The following is a 26792-nucleotide window of genomic DNA, read 5'->3' as shown; positions in this document are numbered from 1 at the left end:
ACATTAAAGATGTAAGAGATGCATTAAATATAAAATAGTCGATATCCATGATTCAGCTGTGATGGATAGATACCACAGGCATTGCAGGAGGGCTTCTACTAATAGGCACTTTGGAATTAGCCAGTGATTCTTAATGAAAATGCCTGCCAGCACTTCCTCCTTTTAATCTTTCTCATGATATCAAAGAGGAGGGAGGAGTGGGATCGCTGGAACAAAAGTAAAATGTAAATTCAGAGTTTGCAAGTCTCTTGGTAGCTATTTCAGTTGTGCCATAGCAGCCGGAGCTGAGGGTTCTGGCCTATGTGGTGGTAAGGTAGGAGTAAGAGAAACACAACCGGGATTCCTCCTGGTGTAAGTAAGCAGAGTCACTTCCCGAGGTACCAGGCCACTAGTGAGAACCACACGTATCCGTCACTGGCATCTATGTCTGTACCTGCAGGTCATGCTGTTATGCCAAGAATTTTGCTGAAATCTTCCTCTTGCTGAAGTTAGTCTGAGCATTGCTACTGACTTCAGCTCTCAGTTCCTCAAGTTTATTCTTCTGTCTTGGAATTAACTGAGCTCTGTTGAATCTCATTGATTATAAAACCAGTTCCGTTTTCCATAGTAATGGGAACGATATAATGTAAAAACCCCGCAGTAGATTGACTTTGAAATTAATTTATTTTTTCAGCAATACCTTCCTACAAAACACTTATCTCCACAAAAATTATTCAGTCAGATAGAACAAGAGGGTCCAGGCACATTCACAGTGCGAATGGGGTCAGTTTTTTTGCTGTTCTATTTGCAATTGCTTACGTAGAAAGCAATGTTAGAAAATGAACGAATATGTTTTAATGTAGTCATGAAAAAGGGGCAGAAAACATAACCCTATGACCACTTAGCGCTGTAGAAATCAACAACTAAATGAAAGAACTTTATGGCTTTTTGATAGACTAGCTTGAGACAGAGGAGTTTAAATAAACCCACTGGCTGTGAGAGGGATCTTTCTTGAATTTATAGGGTCCTTCCTCCAGCCTCAAATGCTCTTTTCTTCAAATAAAATAGCAAAAGAATAAAATGCAATGGTTAAACCAGAGTATGGCAATTATCTTTGAAGTAAGAGTTACTTACTGCTTGCTTTTCATTGTTCTTAAATTGTAAAGCTCAAGGTGGTAGCTTAGGGAGTGTTAACCTAGAACTTAACTAGACACAAGATGCAGTCACACAAGCAAATTCCCTTTCTTCGTGTCTGACGAAACACCAAACCAGTCACATGCCTTGATAAGGGGCATTTCTGTGGAAGTTTCTGGCCAGTTGCAGTCATGCACTAAAGATACCTATCTGCCCCTCTGGCAGTTAGTGTAAATCTGCACAGAAACACCCACACGGGTAGAGAATTACTCATTTACAGCAGTTGACAATGTGTGTTCTGCTGTTTCCTTAAATCTGCTGCCATCACTCACAGTTTTATGGCAGGCTGCGTTTGGGTAGCTCGTACCTCATCAGATCCCTCGTTGACAGGACGAGGTCACAGGGATCTTTTATCTTCACAAATTTTGCAATAAAATCTTGGAGCACTGAAGGTCTCTGAGTTCTGTCAAACTTGCTTGTGCTGTTATTCCCTAGAATAGCCACGAATTTCAGTCTAGCAATTCTGATTATGAGATTTTACCTGAGGCCACGGACTTGCAAAACCTTTTATGAAACATGCAGCAATCTTTCCGACAAAGGGAATTGCAAGATAACCTTTGCCTCTGCCTCCTGCTAACCTTTTTAAAAGGAGTTCAAAAGCGAGATAAAACAATTTGATATCCAGCTGTTGGGAAAGGTCTTGGCATCCCAAGCTGAAATGTAGCAGTCAGATGATCTCCTGCTAAAATTAAAGTCACAACCCTTTTCGTTATCGCTAAGAGCAACATTTGTGGCATGAAATGTGAAAAGCAAACAAAATGGATTTCAGTGAAGCTGTGCTGATTTACATCCACTGAGGATCGTGCCCACCTAATGAGTTACTAATATGAATAATAAAGTCTGGCTTTCAGCAGTAATTCATTCATGAGCTGGAGAGCTGGATTTGTTGCTGGCCCATGGGATTCTTTATCAGTGCATGTGGCAGCAATAAATGGACTCAAGTGAATTGTAGATGATGAGGATAGTTAAAAGCAGTTTTGAAGTGAGATCTCTGAATGCTATACTGTTTTAGGTATCGTTTCTCATTGTGTTTCATTTCAGAAATATTGGATTTGGGACTTAACGGAACCTACAGGAGTAAGGTCTGGTCTTCTTGTATCAAGTTGGTGCAGATAAGTAAATGCATGCATGCATCATGCTGGCATTTGCAGCGGTGAACATACCCTTAAGTGTTACAGACATGGTGTTAACACCTTGCACTTTCTAATGAAGCAAAATATCCTAACGAGTTTTGCAACTGTTGCAGATGTTGATTGCGTGATTGGTGCTTTGATTTGCATGGATAGGATTCATGCCTCAACAAAGGAAGAGATCACCATCTGGATAAAATGCAGACTAGATGGGAAGATTCTTCTGTCTTTCCTTAATAAGAAACAGATGGAGGAGGGGTAGGAAAACTAAGCTTTGAAATTTTAATAAACTCAGACATGAAAATACAAAGCTATTAAAATAGAAACGCCAACTAACCGATTACTCAGAACCTGTTCATCTGACTTAGGGATACATCAAGGCAGAATTTTTCAAAGCTGCCTAAGGGTTGTTATAGTCCCCATTCCTGTTTAATTGAAAGGGAGTCAGGTTTCGGTACTCGGATGGCTTTGGAATTTTTTGCACAAAATCATGAAACGGAGATGATTACATTTCATCTAGGATTCCTCTTGAGAAAAAGCGATAAGCCCGTCTAACAAACTGTTGTGCTACTCAGCACCATGTTACCCCAGCTTATCAGTGGCATAACTGTACTGAAACGAACAGCTCTGCCTCATTAGGACTGAAGAAATGCAGGGCTGGCTTGAAGGGAATCCAAGGGCACTGCAGAGCTTTGGGGCTGCAGCCATGCCCCATGCTAGGGGTGCTAGTCATGCTACTTGCTGCTGATGAGGAGAAGACAAGTCCTCTTGACCTCTCAAGAAACCCGTACCTGCCTATTATTTGACTACAGGTCCTGTAGTCATTAACACTGGAAGATTCTGAACATTGCTGAACTCAACAGAGTAATTCATACGAAGACAGCATCTCTGCAGCTTCTGGATTTGAGCTAATAAGGCTGCATGGCACGGTGCTTGGGACATGCAGCGTCATGTCTTTATTAATTGGGACATACACGGGAAAACCTAAGCCTGAATGGCTTTCAGCGAAACTTGCTGTTCCTACATTAATTTCAACAGGAATTAGCATTGAGGTAACTCTCAGATTCCTACTAGCATCGTTAACAGCATCATTAAACATCTAAATACCTTTACAAATCTGTCCCCAAGACGTCCATCGGTTTTGGAAAGGAAAGCTCAGCTCCATAATCACATAATTGCTTTGGGGATTTTTTTTTTTACACAAAATCCACAACTTTTACAGTGCATCTTCTCCATTATTGGTCCTCTCAGCAGCACTGTTTGCCCACAGTTCTGCTTATTTACCAGCCCAGAATACCATGCAGGATAACTGTTTGCTATCATATGCAGTTAGCCTTCTGGGGAGTTTGCTGCTCTGTTCAGAGAAATACTGAATGCTCTGCTTAAGAAGCAATTTATACTGTGTATAAATAAAACAGAAACATCGAGCAGCCATTCATGTTAGGCCTTGGGTCAATGAGCTGTGCCCAGAGCTGCTGTGTATTTCTTCCAGTGAAGAAATTGTTTCCTTCCATCACTGCAGGAAGACTGAACGAACTGTATTTGCAGAAGAGAGGGGTCTTGACATAATTCGTGGACTTGTTGAGTAAGCCATCCTGTGCTTACTCTCGACTCCCAAGTAGCAGAAAGTGCTTCTGGACAAGTTTGTTGCATCCCAGGTGGTGATCAAAAGATGGTAGTAGTAGCTGTAAATCACGGCTTAGGTAATGAATGTTTACTCTTTCTCACAGCTGTGCTGGTATAGAGTAATCCAGAAAAAAAGTGCCTGTGAAATTGGTGTCCCTTAAATAGTGTTTTTTGTTTGTTTGTTTGTTTGAGAAGTTGTTTAGAAATATCACTGTGACATTAACAGAACAACAAAATGAGCTGACAATATGGTACTGCCAACTAAATAACCAAACTACCGTCATCATGCAAGCTTTTGCCTTACTTGGGTAACGAAATGTGCAGTGAAATATTCAGCTATATAACTATATATCTGGGCTGTGAGATCTTCAGATAAGGTTAATTGTTATTCCACGATAAAACATGTACAGGCAGCTGGATATAAATGGCGTTTTCTCCTATTTGTGGTGTATGAATATATTTGCATATTTAGCTGATTATATTGCTTACTCTGCTGGGTTTTATTTATGATTTCTGCTAGTGATCAGAAACTAAGGGTCAATTTCTGAACTAGACCTGATCATTCATCAGCAGGAAGGCTTGAATTATTAAATTAATGAAGAGCTGGCTTTAGTTGTGGTGGGAGATTTTTTTTGTTGATATTTTAAAACCACTTAACGTTTTGTGGAGCAATATAGTTTTGTTATTTTTTCTCCACTCTGTTTCCACGTCCTTTCTGTTAATTTAGATCGTAAACTTTTTAATACAAGTGCCATCTTTTTTTGGTCGTATATGTACAGCACCTAGCTAGGTAGGATCCAGGCTGGTGACTGGGAGAGTTCGTAGGTGTTGCCCCAGGAAAAAATTTTTCTTGCCTTTTCCCTTCATCCAGTGAAGGTGAGTACATTCTTTAGCTGCTGTAGTTTTCATTTGGGACATCGGAGGGCACTAGAATTACGTTTCTTCAACTCCAGTTATTCCACAAAGAAAGAGATGCAGTTAGGTAGTACTTGAGAAATGTTTCTAGGACATAGGGCTCTTTCTAACTTAACGTCTTGAAATGACAAGTTTAGATGAAGGATTTCCTCCAGCAGTCAGATAAATTGCAATTGTGTTGTTCTTTCAACTGTGAAAGGTAAAAGACACAGAAGTGATATGGCGTTCTTAGTGCACTAAGATGTGAGTAAACCCCAGTCACGCAAATTCTCTCCCACTCTGATGTGCAGCATGACCTCAGTCTTGTGGCTTTGATGCGGTATTTATGTAAACAGAGTTAATCTCTAATTGTAACCTTGATGGGAATTGAACTGTCTATCTTCTGTTTGGGGCAGAGAAGAACAGGGTCCAGACTGTTTACCACTAGTGTCCCTGGTTAAACAGCACTTAAGCGTTGAAAGAAAAAAAATAATGTATTTGGTAACATAAGATTAAATAAAAGGCTTTCCTAAATAAAACCTACTTTTAGTGATAGCTGCAATTTCCTATTCCATGTGCCCTAACATATGCAAATCATTGTATTTAATGAATCATTCGCCAACTTCCCTTACTTCAGTTAAAAAAAAAAAAAAAAGCAACAACAAAAAAAGAAGCAGCTACTCTAGTTGCTGCTTGTCTGTCTTTCATGTTTTGTTCTGTTTTTCATTTGCTGCCAAGAATTTGCTTGAACTGGGTTGGAAAATACGGGTACAGCTCAGCCAGCTCAACTATAAAATCAGGAATCTTAAAATCAGGGTGCTAGGCTGTCAGGCAGACTCGGTTAGAGAACCTCTAGCCAAAGGCCTTGGCAACCAGAATACAGGTGGGCTTTCAAAAACTCACTGCATTCTCTTCCTCAATGTTTTTCTGCTTTAATATTCTGGCCTCAGATTCAGGCGCTTTGCACAGTCCCTCCCTGGTCACCTCCAGATGCTTACCAAGCTGCTTCTCTTCTCTCTTTGGGGTGATGCTATGGAAAACCACTGCTCAGCGTAACTAACATGGAACAGAAGAAAACTTTAGCAGAAAAGTAAGAAGCGTTTTCCTCTTGCGAAGGAGGGTTATTTTAGCTAAGCTTGGATGTTAGCACGCACGTGGCACCTTGAACTGCAGCGAGGAATGTTTAGCTTGAAGTACTGCAGCTTTTATAAGACTAACACTTCAGGCATGGCTAAAGCAGCCCTCCAGGGTGGATGGAAAGTTCCTTGGACAGGGAGGAATGCAGGGTGATGCAAGAGAAGCCTCCTCTGCATCGTTTGTTCTGCCACACACTGCAAAAGGGCCACAAAAAAAGCCTTATCCCATTTGTATCGGGGAATATTTTGGAATCCAGACAGTCCAAGGTCAGATCAGAGGGGCTTAGACCAACCATCACCCAGTTTGGTTGTCTTGATAGCCTAATTGCGTTGTTTGTGTTAAGGTCTCCAAGAATTTTGCAGTGTTAAGCTTCCATTAAAAGAAAAAAGTTTGGGTGAATCTTTGGGAGTAGAAGGATTTGCAAAATACCCCAGTGTTTGTTCTTGATACAAGTGCATGAAGTTGTTGGATGTCCCCACCTCGTTCCTGTGAGCCCTCAGCTCTCCACAAAAACCCTACAAGGGCTGCGTTTAGTGGCACTACCGAATCTTTAGCTAGAGGTACTGTAGGCTTTGTGGATAAGGACAACGACTTCAGGTAGGTGTCAGTACAGCATCAGAGGCACAGTTGGCTGAGTTGAGTTAGTGTTTTGTACAGAACAGATTAGTTAACCAGTTCCAGCTTGCAAATCTTGCTGTTTTGTTGTTATAACTTGTTCCACATACTGACAAACTCCGTGTGGGCCCTTCAGGTGCCGTGCAGGTACCAAAAGAGCCCGTGTCCACATTTAACCTTCTGCAGCTCGGTACTTCAGCAGTACACAGCTGAACAAAGTTGGGAGCACCCCAGTCGTGTCGCGAGCAGCCCTAGGGAGATCAAAACATCGTTTGAGAGAAGGGTTTGGCTCTCTAGTGGGAACTGGGCGTAACGTTACAGCACATCACAGCTGGATGAGTAATGGACTGGGCACGCAACAAATTCGTAGGCCGCACATTCTTGTCGGATGACAGACCACCAGGTATTGTTAAAAGCACAAAATATTGTACAGTGGTGCTGTGATAGTGATATCAAGTGGCCTTAGGTTTAAAGTTTTGGCTGGCGAAGAACAAGTTTATTTGTTGGAAAGGGCAAATTACCAGTAATTAACTCTCATTTATGTTACTCTGCCACTTAGAGGCGTCAGTGAAGATGAAGGCAAATTAAATTTAGAAGAAACACAGGTGGGAGAGCATGGTATGGAAAGTATGCTCTGAACATGCAGGAGGGATGGAGGCTGGGAATCAGCCACGAAGTGATCTGCCCAGGGCAAGATGAGCTGAGCAGCAGGGCTGCCCCTAGTGCTTCTCCCTTGGAAGAGAATAAGATTATTTCTCCAGATTCTCCTGCTTTAGTGCGGGTATACAGGTGGTTGTGTTTTCAAATATTGAGACTGATTGCACTGTTCACTGCCTGCCATGGGAGACAGGCATACTGCAAAGATAAAAAGCACATTGGTGACTTCCAGCCCCCGAGGGATGAGGAGGACCTGGACCTTCCCAGGTTCGACCTGGCACTTTGTAAAAACCCCCAGCTGTCCGCACAGCCCAGGGCAGGTCGGGCGGTGGGACGGGATGCTCGGGGAGGTGCTGGGGTCACCGTCCCTGGGGTTGTTCGAGGAGAGGCTGGACGTGGTGCTTGGGGACGTGGTCAGTGGGTGATGGTGGTGGTAGGGGGCCGGTTGGACCAGATGATCTTGGAGGGCTTTTCCAACCTTAATCATTCTGTGTCTCTGTCACCAGTTTCAAATACTCCAGCAGGTCCCAGTGCACCGGAGGCTTACACCAGGAACCAACCCAACCCCACAAACAAGAGCCTTGTGTCTCGAGCAAAGCGCAGCCCTGTGAGCTTTCTATTTTTTTTTACACGCTACTTTTAAACTAACCCTTTTGTTTCCTTCCTCGTTAATGGTTCACTGCTCGAGCAAAGCCTGCAGCCAGCGGGACCCCGGCCGCTCCAGCAGCAGGAGCGGCCGCAGGTGAGTCCCAGCGGGCGGAGCCGTGCTGTGCCGAGCCGAGCCGTGCCGGGCCGCCCCCGGCCTTGTTCCCTCCCCTCTGCTCCGCTCCTTGCCGCTCGGCGGCGGCCGGCACTCGGGCGGCTGCGGGCAGTTGTCCCGCATGGCGGAGCGGCCCGGGCCGGGCGGTGGCGGCACAGGGACCGGGCCGGGCCGAGCCGAGCCGGGGGAAGCGCCGCCGGGATGGCCCGCTGGATCCCCACCAAGCGGGAGAAGTACGGCGTCGGTGAGTGCCAGCCCCAGCTGCTCCCCCTGCCCGGCTCCTCTGCTCCCCCTTTTTCCCTTGCTCCCCCTTTCTTTGCTCCCCCTTTCCTTGCTCCCCCCTTCCCTGCTAGCTGTGCCTTTCCCCCCAGAGCCCTCCCCATGCTGCACGTCCCTTTGCTTCCCCTGCTCTGTGCCTTTTCTTCCTCCCCAGCTCCTCAGCCCCGGGGACCCCCGGTTCCTTTCTCCTCTGCACGCTTCCTCCACTGTTACTTTCTTTTTTTTTTCAGTTTCTGCCCTCTTCCACTTTCAAGTTTCAGCCGCCGGCATCCGCTCTTTGGACCCGTGGGGATGGAGGCTGCGTTCAGCGCCTGCCCTTGGAGCTCTGGGTTTCTGGGCTCAGGACTGACCTTTGTAGTTTGCCTCCGCAGCGTGTTTAACAGCACAGAGAGATCTAACGTAGCTGCAAAAATGCCTGCTGTTGTCCCCAAACGGAGATGTGGATAGGAAAAGTAACGTCAGGATAAGAAGTTTGTAATGCGGGAATTGGGGATTCTGGGGGATGTCTTTGCAGGGGGGTGGAAATCTTGACGGTGATATTTTGAGGTGAGGGGAGGAGCAGTGAAGGCTTAACTGGCACCTTGTGCCTTCTGCCCTGTCCCGATAACAATTAAAAGGAGTGGGTTGAGTACTGGCTCGCTTCTCTCTAGGCAGAACATAACCAGTGGTGCTGCCGATAAGTTCCTGTTTTCTTGCGAGCGTGACAAATCAAAAACCACACAATTCTGAGGTTGATTGCAAGAATTGGATGGGAACGATGGGCAGGAAACCATGACTGACACAAGCAGCTCCTTACAGTTTATTTTAATGCAGGGCGATCTTTTGTGCCCTCTGTGTTCCTCAGTGGACTTTTTTTTTGATGCGAGGCAAATTTGTAATTTCATGCTTGCAAAGTGTCAGTTGCCCCAGCTCCCATGAGGTTGCTTGTTCAAGTTCAGTCCATGGGCTGAAAAATGAGGGACCTCATCCAGCGCAGCTTTGCGTAGTGAGTATGAAAACCAACTCGATTGCAAAGTGGCTTTGCAGGGAGGCAGCCTGCTTCTTACAGGACTGTGGCTTAAGTTTGGCTAAATAACTTCAGAGGTACCGTATGCAGCACGGCCTTATCTAGTTCTGCTCTGGTAACTGGGAGGGTGTGGAGTGCTGTACACCCTGAACTTTGCTTCTTTCTGTGCAGCTAACAGCCCAGGCTGTTTGTACGTGGGAACCCATGTGTATGACTTAGTGAGATTACTCCGAGCGTCAGGAATTAAAAATGTTGGGTATTACAACCAAATAAGCTACATAATCATAATGTGAATGGCTGGGCTAGATCGTTGTGTGTTTTTTTCTGAGCTTTTTTTTTTTTTAAGCACACCTTTGAGTAAGGCTCTGCTACCTGAAGAATGGCCTTGGGCAGCGGGATGAATCAGAGGCACTCCTCTAGTCAACATTTCATCTTGCTTCCGGGGTGATTTTTGTGCGCTGGCTTCAGCCAACTGCTGATTATGACATCTCCTCTCCACAAAAGGCTTGTGAGTAAGCAGGGTGGAGGAAAAACTGCCTCTTCCCTTATGTTACCGACCAAGAAGTGCTGGTGGGAAGTGTCCCCGTAGGTCTGTGCGTTCAGACAGCTGTGTAAAAAGGATACTCACTTCCCCTGCCTGCAGACTCATGGACCAAACTGACCTAGAGGCTGTAATGCTTCGACTCTTGCTTTTATTTTGCAACACAACTGAGGGGGTTAATCCGCAGGCAGTAAACAGAATTATTTACGCAGCGACAAACTTTTATCAGGCGGTGTTTGATACGTGGTGTTAATGAATCTTAATTTTGTCAGTTTGATATTCGCAGACCTCGGTTTCCTATCTACAGTTGCATCCTGTGCTGTGTTAAAGCTTTGCACTCAGGTGCCAGTCCTCTCTGCGTTTGTGCTTAATACGACTGTCAGAAACAATAATCGGGCCTACTCATCATGGGTAGACTAAGTGTGTTTATGCTGTTTGTAGGATCTAGATTTCAGTCTGTAGGGGTACTAATGCTTAGGATAGAATGTAGACTGATCACGTGAGATGGAAAAGGTCCGCTTGTGTATGGAAAAGCCCAGAGCGGGGGCATTAAGCTTTTTCTGCTGATGCCTCCGTCTAAAGAAGTTGACGTGGATTGAAAGGAAATTGTGAGCTTCTTGTGCTGATAATGGCTGCTAGCCAAGGTGCCAGGTGGTACAAAATATGAAGGTGGCTGCGATGAGGGTAATGCCACTGGTTCTTGTAGTATGGGCCCTTGGATGGTAAGAACTTCATTCACTGGTAGCATGGGTAAGTTGATGGTTGTGAAATGTAAAGCTACAAGTTCATTCCTTTTAGAAACAACAAACATGCTGGGTTTGTTAGTAATCTGCGCTTTGGAAACTAACCCAGAACTGCTTGGTTTTTTATTTATTTTTTTAAATACACCCCTGTAAATCATACTAACACAGTAGGAAATTCCGAGAAGTTAACGGTGTGATTCAGTGTCACTTGTCTAATCTTTGCAGTTCAGTTCAGAATAGTTTATCTCCTGGGTTATATTCTACAGATTGAGGGTTCAAATGGATTTGCTGCCTTCTAGGAGTTTTGTTCTCAATTGGTTAAACCTGGTGACTGCTACCTTTAGCGTGGATACTGCTGATGGCATATGGACTGAGTTTGAAACTGGAAATTACAGCATCCTAAGGGAAACATGTATGAGAGGCAAATGACTTGCAGTTTCTCACTCCCAATGAATTTTCAACCCAGTAACAGATGTGAGTTTGGAACCTTGAGCCTTGTAAAGGGACAAAACCGCTGCTGATCGTCTGATGGGCAACATCATGCCTTTTGAAGCAACAACTGGGGGCTCACTAAGCTTCCTTGCAATATGTCTCACCTCTAGTTTGGGAAGGAAAGATACTGAAGTTGGACGGTCTTTGCTCCAGACTCAATGAAGTAACCTATTCTTGGAGTAGTGCTTTTCTCAAAAAGAAGTTGGCACTTGCAGAATGGCTTTCATGCAGACTCTTTTCTGTCAAAAGAGTTTACAGAGGAGGAAAGAATACCTGAATGGCTCCCTGCAGCTTTTAACTTTTATTTTCTGCTTGTTTTAAAATGATTAACTTAGGGAATCCACAATTAAATCTTTTTTTTTTCTTTTTTTTTTTTTTTCGTTTCTGCTGGCAGTGATACAGGCTTGCATTAACTTTACCTTAAGTATTCCACTTCAGTTGTAAAAGCAATTCTTTCTTCAGTCATCATCTGCTCTTAACCTGTAAGTGTTCCTTGTGGACTGGAAAAGACCGTGCTCTTGGTGCTTGGCTTCAGCATGAAGTATGAGAGAAATCTGGAGTCTGTGGAACGATAAGATCACAGAGTCACAGAATGCTAGGGTTTGGAAGGGACCTTGAAAGATCATCTAGTCCAGTCCCCCTGATAAGATGTTCCATTGCAGTGTAAACCCAGGCTGCTATCAGAAAAAGTAGTTGGACCCCTTTTTTTGGTTGCTGCGTCATGCAGTAACATTCTGAAAAAGCAGCAGTGGCAGCGTGGTAAACCAGGGCAGGGAACTGAGCCAGCTCAAAACCAGTTCAGAAATAAAAAGTGCTGGGTTTTCAGCCGGAGCTGTTTCCAGATGACAGTAATGATGTGTCAGGTACACATGCTTTCTATGTCACCTTTGACTGTGAGCTAACAGGATGAGAAGTGTTTATTTGCAGTTCTGTAGTTGATTTGTGTATGCATCTACCCTTCAATCCACAAATCTGGTCTCCCACAACGAGAAGTTAACTGGAGTTCTACTGAAAGAGCTTAGAGAGGTGAGGTCCAGAACAGCTTGTGTTTGGGTGGGATTGGTGGCTTGCACCTGGATGCACTGCTGTGGTTACCTCTTGAAATGTCTATTTACCTGGAGTTTGGGGATAACAGCTGTTCATAGAGCTTGTGTGCTGGGACTGGGAAAGGGCTGGGCAGGTTGTCGTGTCTGAGCCTCTGCAGTTGAAGGCTGTAATGGAGCATTTGCTCCACACACCACGAAGTGCTTCAACCCAACAGCAAACTTAGAGCTTGCAGCAAAAGACCGAAAGCCACAAATTGCCATGTTCTGCTTGGAAGGAGCAGGAGAAACCAAAGGTATTATTTGTTGCCTATGGTCTTCCGAAATTGTCAAATGTATAACTTCATATGTTATTATGAGCCCAGAAAACTTCACTGGTCAATGAGGTATATCAATGAATTGTTTGTATCTTAGTAATCTTTATAGACTCAGGGTAAAATCAGTCATGTTTTGTGTAGAAAGTGTCGTAAAATGTTGGGTCCAAGGGAATCTGATTGAACAAAGCACTTCAAGTAGTTTAGTGGAAAGTATTTTGGTTCGTCTGGTGCGTTTTTAAAGAAAAAAGTTGAGAAACTTCTGGGCAGCTTTAATTCCCAAGCTTTCTCTGCCTCTTCACATCCCATTCCAGGGATTTACATGTTGTATTTCAGCTATGCAAATACACGGGTGGCTGTTTGAAAGGGGATGGCTTGTTTTGATCCAGTTCCAAAAGCAGCAGGGCTATTTGCTAGGGCTGAAATACCTCGGCCATGTTACCAAGAGCAGCTATTTGTTACAGGGGCAAGTAGCAGCCTCCGAGTTTTCAATCTATCATCTTTTATTGGGGGGGTGTTGAATAGATTTTAATTTTTTTTAACAGACAGGTAATTACCCCTAATAGTTATTGGTGACCTTTTAAACCCATTATATTTTTCCCTGCTGGAGGGACCAGCACGTAGGACTATTCTTGTCGCAAAGAAGTATTTACTCTGCTGAAATACCATGTGGTGGTTGAGTTACAATCAGCTGCGTCATGTCTTAGGAATGGCAGTAATTTTTCAAATGTAAACCAGTGCCTGGCAGCTACATTCGTGATTTATGTGAGCAGAAATGCAAAAGATCAGAGAGGAAGAGAGAGTGCTGCAGAATAAGATTTTCTTACTAATGGTTTGATTTGTGATGACTTCTGATACGCTTGGCCATCAGGTCTTGGTTTCATGTTCAGACTTCATATATCTTCTGCAAAGTTGTCTCGAAATACAGTCTGTGATCAAAGGAGGCTCACAGCACTGATAGCAGTACATCATGTCAAATTAGAGCAAATTTCATATTTGTTTCAACTTGCTGCTTGCCTTGTGCTCCCCTTCCTGCAGGCTGCTGCTAATTGGAAACGTTAAGTGCACTCTGGTGTGCTGCTTTCCTGACCAGGCTCCAGAAGGATGCAAGAATCTGGCTGCATCTGGATGCGAGAATACCTGGCTGTACGAGTAGCCCAGATTAAGTAAATTTTTCTTTTTTTCAGAAAAGCGTGCTTTAGGATATCAAACGAGACATTTAGAACCACGTCAGGTTACCTTTATGTGAGATGTTGCTTAAAAAGGGGGAGAACGGGACGATGATAATATATTTACCTAAATTGATGCAAAACCCTGCATGAATATTCTTCATCAGTTTAAAGTGGATTTATTTTGATGTCAGCTAATCGGTTAGCAATAAGTTCAGGCTGGATTGAAGCCCCATTTATTGCCATGTGGGCAGCAACACGTTTTTTTATTTCAAAAGGAAAACCTAAAACTCACTTCACTTCAGTAGACGTTTATGTATAGAAAAGCACTGAGTGGTTTTATGCACCTGGTTTGTCAATACGTTAACTTATTAAGCATCCTCTTTTTTTTTTTTCTTTTTTTTTTTCCTTTTTTTTTTTTTTTATGTGATTTAACCTTTCCCTCTTGAATTTGTGCAAAATACTGTCAGGACTGAATTGGGAGCAAGAAAAAGCCATGTCACGTCTTATTGCATCTTGATTCATTTTGGATCTCCCGTTTTTATATAATGCTTTCAACTGCATTAATACATCCTCATTCAAAAAGCACACTGCACTGCTTTTTGCTGACCAGTTGTTCTGAAACGTGCACTTAACCTTTTTTCTTGCAAGCTCTCAGATTCAAGATTCTCACTCTCTCCGTCTTCCAGTGGCTTTCACTCAACACAAAATAAAGTTGTCATGTACTTCAGAATTTGTTTGTACAAACGTGCATCCTGTTCTTCTCTTCTGTTTGTTTCTGAAAGGAACTTCATCTGTGCTAAATTGGTAAAAGAGCAGTCCGAGTGCATGTGTCCAGTAAGTGGAAAATTCTTTATTTAGAAGAGGCTGTGAGGGAGGGGCAGTGCTGGAGACCACAGGGTGGGAGCTCTCCTGAGCTATCTACCAGATTTTTTGTGCCTGTGTGTGCATGTTTATGCTTTTTTCACTTTTATTTTTGGTCAGGGTTGATAGAAATTCTGAGTTTTCACAACAGAACAGCTGAACAAAGTCTCTTTTTTCCAGGAATGGATGGAGAGAAGTACCTCTTAAGAAGTACCTCTTAAGTATTGGTGCAGCTGCTTAGCTTTTTTGTTTGCTTGTTTGTGTTTTCTTTTGTGTAAAGAATTATTGGATACTGCTCATTTCACTTGAAGAATGAAAAAGCAAAAAAAAAAAAAAAGATCTGATGAAGTGATTGCTTCCTGGCCCTCCTTCCCCTTACAGAAAGGAATGCGGAGAAGTGGCAGTAATGGAGTAACAGAAACAAGAAGCGTGCGGCTTTGAGGTGAAACTGAATTACTGAACGAAGATGTAACAGTGGAAATGAAGCGTGTGTGATAAGGATGAGCTGTGCCTGGCTGGATTTATGTGTGGGAGCAAATGTTAGGGAGAGGTATTTTAAGAGCAGCGCTGTGTGTAGCCATTGGAACCAGGAAGGAAGGACCTGTGCCTGGAGCAGCGATGGACTGGGGCTTTTGTACCTGGATTTTAACTGGGAGCCAGACAGAGTTAACACCCCAAACCGGGGACTGTTGAAAGCTGTATTTCATTCGCATCCTTGGAAAATTCCAGTTGTGGCTTCTTATCCAATTTTTAGATGGATCCCAAATCATGCTTAGGCATGCTTTGCTGTACTATTTTCTTCTGACACGTTTCTTTGTCAAAGGTGCAGAAGCTGTACAGTTAAATGGTGAGTGTAGCTGGGTTGCTGCAAGGTCTCTTCCCATCCCTGTGTTTCCAGCATCCTTGTGCTCTCTCTCTTCATTCCTATCCATGTTACCAGATTGTAACTTTCCAATTATTTCTGTCTGGGAACGAAGAGCTGACAGAGGTTATTATGGGCAAGATTTGCTCAGTTGTAACTTTAAGGGCAGATAAGCGTTGTTGGGTGGAAACCCCGCCTGCCAAAATTTGCAGCTAGTCTCTCGAGTTACAGCCATTGTCTCGCCGGCAGCAGCTCAGATTTGCAGATCATATCATCATGGCAGAACATTAGGTCAAGCCTGCCAGCTGTTTTATGGGTGCTCTCTATATGTCAGCAGAGTATAATGCATCCCATTATTAGTCTTCTATAGGATTACTCATTTTTGCAAGTGCCTTAGTCTTTTTGAAACTTACAGCACATAGCACAGAAGACCCTGTTGTGACAGCAAAAGAGCAACAATAAAATCAAACAATAAAAGTAAGGGGGGAGACTTAAATGTTTCTTTTAATTTTGCATGGCCCCATACATGTTTTATTTGTGTTTACTTTCTGACAGCCAATTAAATCTCAATGTGTTTGGAATCATTATTTTAAATTACATAGAAACAGAAGCAGTGCTGGATTTCAGCTTGCAGCCAGAGAGTGAATAAATCAGCAATCTGCTCTGCAGCTACGAGCAACTCTGGCTTCTTGAAGCTTACCGCCGTCATAGCCTGCGTTGTGGTAATGAAAGGGAAGGAGGCACAGGTGGGAAAGCTCTACAATCCATACCTAGTTATACTTTGTAATAGATGTTTTTAGCTCTGGGCAAACCTTCCTAAGTCTGTGATAAGGATAGTGAGTTTAGATTTCAGCATTTAAAGTGAAGAAAGAATTAAAAGACAAACCTTACCTGTTTGCTAATAACAGTTGTTATAAATCCGAAGTCTAGAATGTAATAGCCTTAGGATTCGCTCTCCACAGAAGCTAAACAGCACTTTCGTACTTTGACTGGAGTGTTTCCCTTACCAGTTTCCTAAAATTAGTTTTCTGATCTTTACTGTGGCTCAGTAAAAACAAAAGGCAGCCTGTTGCTCCTTTCTTTCCATGATAGAAAATGAAAATAAAGTTAACTTCTTAGTTCTCATGTACCTACAGAGTTTGTAGTGGAACCAATACAGGGAGATACTGTAATTACAGAGCAAAGTAGGGGTTTGGTTTGTTTGTTTGTTTTTGTTTTCCAGAATATCTAGAGCCCTCCCAACTCTTCTTTGACCAGGACAGAGAGAAGCTACTGTGAACCCAGTCCCAGTGTAGAAGTAGCTGTCTTCCTCTCTAGTGCTATGCACATTTTCCATAACTACTCGTGTTCTTCCTCCATTTGCTTTATTACGATTTGTGTCTACCAGTTAATGTTGAAGGTAATAACTACAAAGCTTTCAACAGGGAAAGGTAAAAACCTTGGTGCTGTTGACAGCAAGAAGTTTGGACTCTTCAGAGCAATATATGATATTTTCTGTCCTGAGTTAATGGTGGCATTTATTCTTTTAATTTAGTTCCTCAATTTATTGGCTGTGTCTAAAGTTTATTTGGTGTGTAAGTTCCCAGTGCAACTTATCGCTCCCAGAGTCCTTTCTCTTTTTTTGCTAATCCGTATTAGCTTGAGTCTGTCTTCCCTTGCTTTTTGTGCTTACTCTATTTCTTAAGTAGTTCCCTGTGAAACTAATCCTCTGGACTTCAAAAGGCATTGCTGACATGCAAAGGACTTGTACCCATTCCTTGGCTTATTCTTACTTTGCAAAGTAGAAGCAATATTTCTGCAAGTGTCTTGTGACTTTTGGCTGCTTTAGTTCTGGGTATCGAGCTTGAGACATGACAGTCTTGATTTTCAGGATCTGTCTCACTCCATCTTCTTAACAGTCAAGCCTCTTTAGCTCTTGTGAAGCATCCAAAACTGCTACTTGCATTCTGGAGCTTCTGCTGAGGTGTCTCATGTTAATTAGATATGAGCCTAATTGTTCAGAGGTGTCAACAGGCTGGAAATATCAACTTCACTAGTACCGGCTGTGCCGACTGGTTCTGAATTTCACACTGGCCTCTTGCACATTCCTGTAGTTCTTCTTTTGCCATGGGGTTGTATTTGCTAGCACAAATGCAGTTAGGAGCTATGGAAGTTACTAATGAAAGTTTAGAAACTGGGAAAACTTCAACCAATAACAGATTGATCAAGAAAGAATAAAGGTATAATAATCTCGCCCTGTCATTAAAAAGTGGAAAAATGTACAACAAAAGTTTGTCAGAGTTTCTTTTACATGCTAACATGGTAAAGACACAAACATGGCCAAGCTTAAAACTATCTTAGTCCCAAGTCATATATGCATTTATCCCCTTGCTACCAAATGAGAACTGTGTTTTCAGGTCCAGTGCATTGAATTTATGGTAGGATGCCTAAAATAATGTCATGAATTTAGGCGCATTTGCCAGGAACATAAATAGGAATTACTGGACAGCTTTCTAGGTGGACAATTCACGGCTGGCTTCAAAGACTGAGGGTGTTAGAGTCCTGGTTGGACCAGTTGCAAATACAATTTAAGTTTCCAGCTTAAATGATTAAAAAAAAAAAAGCCTTTTTGGTACAGTACAGACTGTACCTCCTAGGAAGATCTCCCAGGAGTAGAGGGGGGAGCATTGTTCAGAGGATGAATTGCTCTGGCAGCCTCTTGAAGCTTTCAGATAGGCGTCTGGCACATTGTCAGGATGTGTCTAAAAAAAAGTCATGACGGTCCTGTGGAGAGTCTTTAGCCACTTCTTGCACTCAGTTTTTGAGGTGTTGCTGCAATAAAAGTGGGCCTCGGCCTGGAAAATGCTGAATCTGGGCAAAAAGTTCCTTGAGATTCGAAGGCAGTAGTAATAATTTTTTGTTCTTGGGAAGGGTGGTGCTTTGATCTCCCTGGTAATAAAACAGGTTATAACTTCAGTTATATAGTTCTAATGCTGTTACAAACTGTCACAGATAAATAGTGGCCTATTTGTTCTGAAAGAGGGCTTGTGTGTGTGTTTGTATTTATTTATTTATCGGAGTACCTAGCTTACGTGTCGGAGGTCTTACTCTTGCAGCACTTACATTTTCAGTGCTCTGACAGTGTAATGGGTGCTTCAAGCTGCATAGAAGTGGAGTTTAACGTACGGGAATAAAATGAAACCACAGACATCCATTATGAAGAGCAATCCGTTACGAAGCCCACATGGAATAGGAGGCACTGAAGGTCCAGAGGCCGACTGAAGTCCCTCTGGTTATGCGTATTAGAAATGCTACTCCTGTTAGTCCTGCCTGGATGAGTTATCTCAAGGGCGAGTTTCCACGGAGGTGCTGTCTGCTGGCAGCAGAGAAGCTTTTGGCAGCGTATCTTGAGTTTCCTGAAACAGAGTAGGCCAAGCTGTGCTATGGATTCATCTCATGCAAATTGTGGGAGAGCTCGTCTGTCTCTTTCTGAGCACATCGATGGCAAGGGGAAAGTATTGGATGCCTGGGAACATTCGTACACAAATTTGTGTCTGTGTTTCTGGTGCGCTGGGTTTGCAGATGGTGGAATGGGATCCCTTAGCTGTGTTTTCCCTGTGGGTCTGTCAGCTTGAGTTCAGGGTTGCTGCGTGTAGGTGTGATGCTAGCAGGAGACGATGCTGAAGTTTTAACTCAGGTGAACTTGATGGTGAAGACTAGCCTGTAGGCACACTTGGGCTCCGTGCTCAAGTGTTTTACTCATTAGACCTCCTCTCATCTCTCTGCCCTCTCTCCCTCTGGAAGTAATGCATACAGTGAAAACTCATTAGATAGTAACACTCAGTTCTGTACAGTAGTATTTCCAAGTTTTCTTTTTATTTCCTTTGATGTTTTGCCCAGTAAGATCTAGGACAGTAATTTAAAGCCAGTGGCAAATTCACTTAATTCTTTTGAAAGTGCCACACACTTTCAAGTTGGAAATTAGCTGAGTAGTCCAATTTATCAAGTGATGGCTGCTTTGGTGGGTTTTTTGTTTTAGTTTGGTTTTTTGTTTCTACAAATCTGCTTGAAAATTTTGTTTCAGAAGTTGCTCTTGTGCTATTTCATTTTAGGCACAGAAAGTACGTTTGCAGGAGTGGAGACAAAAGAAAGGGTGACTACAGACAGACTTCATAAACTTCAGTAGTGATCGTATGTGCCTTGTAAGTGAGCATCTGTTTCTTCACAGGCCATAAAAATGGAAACATTCAAAATCAGAGGTTACTTTTGTGAAAACTGGATTGAAACCCTATACTAGGTATGTGCAGTTGTCAACACTGGACTGGAAATACTGCGGTATTCAGAAGGCTGTAGGTACTGACCCCTGTTCTGTAGGAGATAACCCAGAGTGTTAATGTGCCTGTTCTCTTCCAAGTCTCTCCAAAATAGAAAGTGCAGAGAAGATGCGTAATATTTTTAGGTGTTTTTTTTTTTTTTTTTTTGAAATTCTCATGATACCAGTGGGCTAACCTGCATACAAACCAGATTCAGACACAGCCAGTGGTAAAACTGTTGAATTCTGTGATCATGTGACAGATGAAAGTGTTTTGAGGTTAGAACATAGCTCTAAAGGACAAGGCTGTGATTTAATATATCTTTGGGAAAATACTAGTCTTTCAGGCTAGGTGTTACTGCTCAGATTTCAAAGAGGTAAAATAAACCTGCAAGGCGTGGAAGATACGCACCTTACAATAATATCAGGCACCTTTTAACCTAACGAGATCTATAAGTCACCTGTCATTATGGTATCTAGTTCCTGTAGCCTCGCCAGTAGATGAAAAGGAGCAGTCTTGTGTTGTGTCCTGTGTATTGGGAAGGTCACTGTCACAAAGCAGTTGAATGTTGTATGTCGTGGTGAATGAATGAAATAATTAACACACCAGATTGATGTGTTCCGTGAAGTTAGAGCTGGTGAAAGATGCAGCTTTGATAGCACCAGGGTCTGAGACCTCGCAGATTGCAGTAGTAATAACAACATTGGCAGCTGTTGTGGCACCTTTCCTTCCCTGAGCCAGCTTCATACTGCTCAGAATTGAGTACCACTCCGAATGGCAGCTTAGTGTCACTGGTGGCTTTTCTCCTTTATCAACTAAAGGAAGGTTGGCTCAATTAAACAGCAAGATCTTCTGGCAGCTGGACTGTGAACCATGAAGTCAAGGAGCACCTTCCAGAACCAACAAGCAGTGCGTTGTCATCTTTATGGACTCAGAAGCTGCTTGTAGCACGTGAGTGCCAGATTGGCTGCTCCCGCGTGTGTTCATTCCACTTGAACGCTGACATGCTATTGCATGTTGTTTGGTTTAATTCAGCCAGACCTGGAATAGACTGCGGCCTTAAAAACTGTTACACTGACATTAATGCTTCATGATTTTATCTTCCCTTTGTATGTTTGAACGCTGTTAGGTGGGCAGCATTATTGACTGCAGGAGGTAGATGGAGGCTGGTAGAGCAACAAGAACAAAGCCAAGGGCATTCCTCTTAAGTACAGTTTAGGTAAGCTTGCAGGCAGCCTTAAATGGTTGTAGAAAGAAGATGGATCAAGGCAGCCTGAAAAATGTTCACAGAAGTGTGAATCTTCAAGAAGAGAGAGGCCAGGCTATTTTCTTTGTCTTTTTTTCTATCTGCAAAAGGGGATATTTCATGATGTTCCAAGGAGGCTAGAATTGTAGGTGTAGAAGGAAATTCATTTTGATAAATCAAGCACTGGGATACGTTGTCTGTAGTGTAGGAGTTGGCTCCCACACTGGTTCTGATTTATTCCTCCATTGGCTCACAGCATTCCCTCTTACTCCAGACATAAGCTGAGACAGCTAATGTAGATTAATTCTTTATCTGAGCTTAAAGCCCCTAAGGGCTCTTTAGAGTGAAAATAACAAAAGGAAGTAGAGAGCCTGGTGAAGAAAATTACACAGCTAACAATTTGTGTGTATTACCTATATATAAATTAAAATGCATACTTACTATTATGTACTGTGACTGTTGTGCATTATTCTGGTACATGTTTTCAGGAAGATAGTTTAGAAAATGACTACACATGTAAAAACAGCAGATATATGTCTACGTGAATGCCCAAGTGTGTTTGGATAGGCTTGGTTTCTGGTGGGTTTCCTACTGTAGGTTTTCTGTGCTGTTGACTTCCATGGCCTAGTTTGAGGAGGAAGCAGCAAGAGAGGCTAAGACTTCAAATTTCTTTTGTCCAGGCAAAATGTGGGACTACTATAAAATATGCTCTTCGTGGCAAAATGGGAGAGATTTCAAGACTTCTCCAAGTGTTGTGTCTGCCCATACACATACCGGTTTAGTGTGTCATAATGCAATAACCAACACTCTGTAGCCTTACTCTGCTAGCCACTGATACAAAAGTAAGCCCAGAAGAGTCACTGGTCATCAGGAAAACTTACTGTGCAGTCTTGTCAGCTTAACTGGGGTATCTGTGTGGCTCAGATCAATGAAGCAGCTGCAGTTTGGCTAGTTCTACCCCAGGCATGCTTACGAAGAGGCAGAGCAGTTTATATTGAGATGATATTACTGGTATCAATATTAACATTATGTTTAGGATGTATATCTCTATCTTTTATTGCAGGATAGATGTACCGTGGGAACAGAATCTCCTTTATTTTCAGGCAGCAACCACTGTGGTGTAAACGCTTTGCAATAAATAATTGAAGGGAAGATGACTAATGGGAATTCTGTAGGCATGAAAAGATGGAGATTATTTCTTTTTCCTTTATAATCAGTATGTCTTTTGCTTCAACAGTTCTGAATCATCTCAGCTAGCCTGATCCGAATCTCCTAAGAATCTCTAATTAAAGTATGGGGTAATTTGTCATTGGGTCTGCTGCTTGATGCAGAGCATTGTTGTGGAACTGACTGTGGTTTTCGTTGGTAGAGTGCAAAGCCATAAGAGACCATTAGATCATCTAGTTGGAACATTTGTGTAATGCTTGTGAAGCCGTCCCTTTTCCCATGGGTGAGGTCGTTAAGTTGGGTTTCTCTAAAGCAATCCAGGCTTTGAGAGATTAAACCATTGATCCTGGCGTATGATCCACAGGCTGTGATGGAGAGGGACAGGAATATCCAAATGTTGGTGGTAGTGGGACTGAAGAGGAAATCTTTCCCAATCCCAAATCTGGCAATCAGAGCATTTGTGCAGGGCAGACTGAAAAACCTTAGATTATTAGCCTGTCCCATCTCCAGGATAATACTCTGTTATTCAGAGGAAATCTGAAACATCTTAGCATGCTTTTTATCAGCTGTGCTTCTGGAATCACACTTGGCAGGTGAGCAGCTCCCATCCTTGTTTGGATTTGGTTATTGGCATAGTCTTAGGCTGGACTCTTCAGTGTTAGAAGCATGTTGAGGACAGTGTGAATCCTCTGCTATTCTCACGGTTCTCAGAAGGAAGGAATTAACACCAAAACTGACAGTTATAGAATTCAAATTAGAAAGGCCATGCCGTATTTTCATGCATAGGCAGATTATCTGACTTCTCAGTTCATTTTTAATGCTCATTTTTAAGATAACTCTGAATGATTTTAAGTAAAAATCCTCCCAAATGTACTCCTGTGTGAGAGGTCACCCCAAAACAATAAGTATACAAGATATTCATGGTCTACTTCTAGCTCATCAGATGATTGACTCTGAAGCCTAATAATGGCTGTTAATTAGGCCTTCTATCCAAATAATGCCACTATTCTGGTTTACATTCAAAATGCTGAGCATTTGCTTGGAAGTATGCAGAATCGAGGCTGAATGTCGGCCGCAGCCATTTCAGGAGTGGTCATTTTTTGTATAACGACGTGTATGTTTCCCAGTGTTGAACCACGACTTGCTTTTTTTCTGAAGATATCTGCCACACAAATCTTAATTACGCTGTTTTGAAATTTTCAGACACAAATTCCTGGGTAGTACAAGAAAGTTTTTTGCTCAAACATCAAAAAGCCTTTGTTCCCATTAGGAATTAATTCCTTGGGCAGTTCCTTGTTTTTTAAATAAAGGCACTGTTTTTTTGGTTACGTCTTGGCAGCAGACAGCATACCAGGCTTCTCCGAATGGGCCTGTCCAGCCTAAATGCCACTTCTTAACACAGGGCTGTTGCAGCATAAAGGCACATACTTCTGTTTCCGTACAGAAGTTTTTGACTCTTCGCTTGAAAGATGTAATGAGACGAAGTCTGGTTGTTGCTGCAGCACTGAATGTGATTCTTTGTTCGGAGGAAGCAAGGCGCAGCCCTCTCCTATCAGATAGTGGTGAGGGCAGACTTCAGAGAAGTGGGACGTGGTATTTGGAAGCTGTTATCGTGTCTCTGTGATGGGTGGAGGGCTGGTTATTTTGAGCCCAGTAAGAAATAGCGGATCTGGCAGTGGCTGTGTTTTCCAGGCCAATAATCCACATTTCAAATACATTTAAGCAAGTTACTCTGCTTTGAATTAGACGCAAAATGGTAGGTGACAGTTTCTGCCTCGTTCATTTTAGTTTCAGACGTTTTAGCTAAGCTTCCCTTTTAGAGCTGTCTTGAAAATGAGTTACGATCTTATGGCTAAAATGGCTCAAGGAATTAGTGTTTGGGTTTCGTCTGAGTGTGCTGCAGATGAAGTCTTATGTGCTGTTCAGTGCTTCTGCCTCCAATTTCCCTGCATGTAAGAGAGAACAATCAGTACCTCTCTAATGTGTGTCAGTACTGTTATGTGAAAGGTGCTGCATTAGTGCAGGAGGTCACTTGTCCAGGGATGTATTCAGCTGCACTCTGAAGAGCCAATACACGTGGCACTGGAGCTGACGGCACTGTCACCTTCCTCCCAAATGAATGGTGCTAATAGGACGGGAAGGAATAAGCCTGGTTTTGTTGATATATTTGCCAGAACTCCCACTGCTTTCACTAAAAGCCAGGTCAGGCCCAGTTTGTTGCTGACAGACCTCTGGCGAATCAGGAATGTGCTGTGATTAATCTTGTCCTTTCGTACAGTTGGAGATTGACAACGAAACCTGCTCATCCCATTAGAACCCTGCCCTGTGCCAGCCTGCATCCAACTCTGCCTTCTCAGAAGCGTCCAGCTCACTGCTAGCTATTGTTCAGCTCCCTGGAAAGCCCAGGCTGCCCCAGAGGTGTCCTTTGCCCCACATGCAGTCCTTGCTCCTGGTGATGACTGTTGGGTGATGCTTCAGACCGAGCCGTGCACCCCCTGACATCCCCCTTGCTCACCCAGTTGTGCAATGCCTGGGGAGTTCCTCCGGATCTGTTTTGAGGAGTCGCCTTCTGCCCTGCAGCATGAAAATTGCTTCTTATCTTCACCTACGTAACTCTGGCTGCTGTCATCGGCCATAAAGTTATCTGTTGCCCTCTTCAAACCACCTCCAGTGTTTACTTTGCTGACCTTCCCTGCCGGTGAAGCGCTCAGGCTGAATGCACAGCCGAAGAAAATATTTCCTAATCCTACTTTCTGCTAAACAAACTGGGGAGCCTCCTTCACGCAAATTAAATAATACAACACGTTGCCTGTAGTTATGCTTGAAGAATAAGTTCGTTAAAACAAACCCAGTATCTCTTAAGGATCGGGGTTTTCTTCTCTGCTTCTTTGTTCAGAATAAATGTATTAGACTTCAGTGCTGCTTTTCATTCAGGGCAACAAAAGGAACAGAAAGGCTGTTCTAAAGTGAATTTCAAAGGACAAAATCTCAATGGAAGTTTAACTTGAAGGGAAGAGACTTAACTTCACATATTCCTACAAATTCTGGGGCAGAAGTATTTATTTATTTTTTTTTCTTCTTCCCTCCTTGCAGCACTGTCAGGTTTTCATAGGAAGGATTTTTATTTTTTCGTGCCGTGACCATGCTTGTTGTGTGCGGCTTCCTTTTCCTTTTAAGTTGGAAGGAGGTCAGATTAAATACACATGATGAAAAAGAGGCTAAACAGTTCAAATAACTGCGGACGGACAGTTTCAGACAGGGCTGACTCGAAGCAGCAGGAAGCATCGGTTGCAAACAGCAGAGCTCCCAGGGAAAATATGCCAGCAATTTGTCTTTTATAACCTTGCACATAAGCGTTGGTTAGGAGACTTTATATACAGTGGCCCTCTGTTCTTGCTTAACGCAATCTAGCAAAGCAAGATATTACAAATCTTGCCTGCCTTTGATGTACGGTGGCAGAAGCGTGTTCCTTCAGCTTGTAAATGCTGCATTTTGGGATGAGATATCTTCCCTGTAAAGCAGGGGGGAGAAAAGGGAGCTGCAGTAGTTACTTGTTTCTCTTGGGGCTGTTGTGCTTTTGGAGGGGAAGGGAGCTGCATTTAGTTCTCCCTCTTCTCGTGGCTGTTGTGCTCTTGGCTTTTGAAAGAGCTGCCTGTGCTCTCCGAAGAAAGGCTCGTCTGATGCCCGCCCACCTTTCTGTTGGGTGCTTGGTGCTGCTCAAACTGCTTTTGTCCGAAGCTAAAGCAGCAATTCTATGGAAAAATACAGGCTTGTGTTTATATAATGTCTGTTTGTCCCAGAGAAACCCAAGGCATCTAGAAATTCTGTGTAGGAATCCCTACAGGGGTAAGCGCAAGTGCATTCCCACAAGGCTGCTCTTCCTCACATCGAGCCCATCCCTGAAAAATCATTTGAAGGCAGCAAATAAAGCAGTGAGCCTGCAACCACGGGAGGAAACTTCCGAAGCCAGAATGTAATCAGCCAAGCTGGGAACTGGCTAAGATGCTGCGGTTTAAATCTCTTAAGTCTACAGGGCGATGGGATTAGTCGTGTCCATCCGCACGCTGCTCGGTGCTTGGCTTCACCCAGGGAGTGACACCTCCTGGGCTGTGTCCCCATGCTCAAAAGGAAGCCTGCATGGTTTTATTGATCCACAGCCCTTCCTGCTACACCTAGGGGAGATTTGGGGCTGCCCTATCTGAGCAGTGGCTCGCAATGTCCCCGCTTAACTTAGGGATTTGGCAGGTTTACTGCAGCAGGAGGCATGGCCGCGGGGAGTTTGCTTTCCTTTGGGCTGGGCGCTGCACTTTTCTGCTGACCTCTGCAGATCCTGGCGGAATTATTTGCTGTATCCAGCAGAATGGTTTCTTTTTAACTGACTCAAATCCAACATTAACCGGTTCTTCTCCCAGATTAATGCTCCCGGTGCCTGGCAATACGCAGCGCTTCTCAGCGGAATGCTCTGGTTTGTGCGGTCGTGTTTGGCTTCTCCCATAAACATTATACAAGTTTTTCTGCAAAAATATCAATGGAATTTTTTCACTCTAGGGGTGTTTACAGTGTCTGAGCCGACTGTCCAGCTCACCAGTCAGTTTTGAGTATCTTAGCTTAATACACTATAGTTGGATGTTGAAGAATATATACAGGATGTTGAAGCAGTGCCGTAAAAGCCCGGTAACATCCCTGTAACCCCCTTAAAAACAGTGCAATAATTGCACACGTACCCCGTGTGGGTCTCTGCAGGCACTGGAAGTCACAGCAGGCATGAATTAGGGCCACGGC

General features: G+C 43.3%; 1 protein-coding gene across 2 annotated transcripts in view; it reads left to right on the top strand.

Moving 5' to 3' along the window:
* DOCK5 (dedicator of cytokinesis 5) overlaps nucleotides 1–26792 on the top strand; it is a 110504-nt gene that overhangs the window by 19024 nt on the left and 64688 nt on the right. Inside the window, exon 1 of one of the 2 annotated variants that reach the window (XM_040538167.1) lies at nucleotides 8016–8236. The exons of the other annotated variant lie outside the window; for it this stretch is intronic. Coding sequence (XP_040394101.1) covers nucleotides 8194–8236 — 43 coding nt within the window. The 5' untranslated portion in view covers nucleotides 8016–8193. Of the gene's footprint in view, nucleotides 1–8015; nucleotides 8237–26792 lie in introns of those variants that run through there. 2 annotated transcript variants of the gene reach the window in all.

This window comes from Cygnus olor, chromosome 27 (genome assembly GCF_009769625.2).
Source record: "Cygnus olor isolate bCygOlo1 chromosome 27, bCygOlo1.pri.v2, whole genome shotgun sequence".
NCBI lineage: Eukaryota > Metazoa > Chordata > Aves > Anseriformes > Anatidae > Cygnus > Cygnus olor.
The sequence above is the reverse complement of the archived record's forward strand: the minus strand, read 5'-3'. Positions and strand labels throughout refer to the sequence as shown.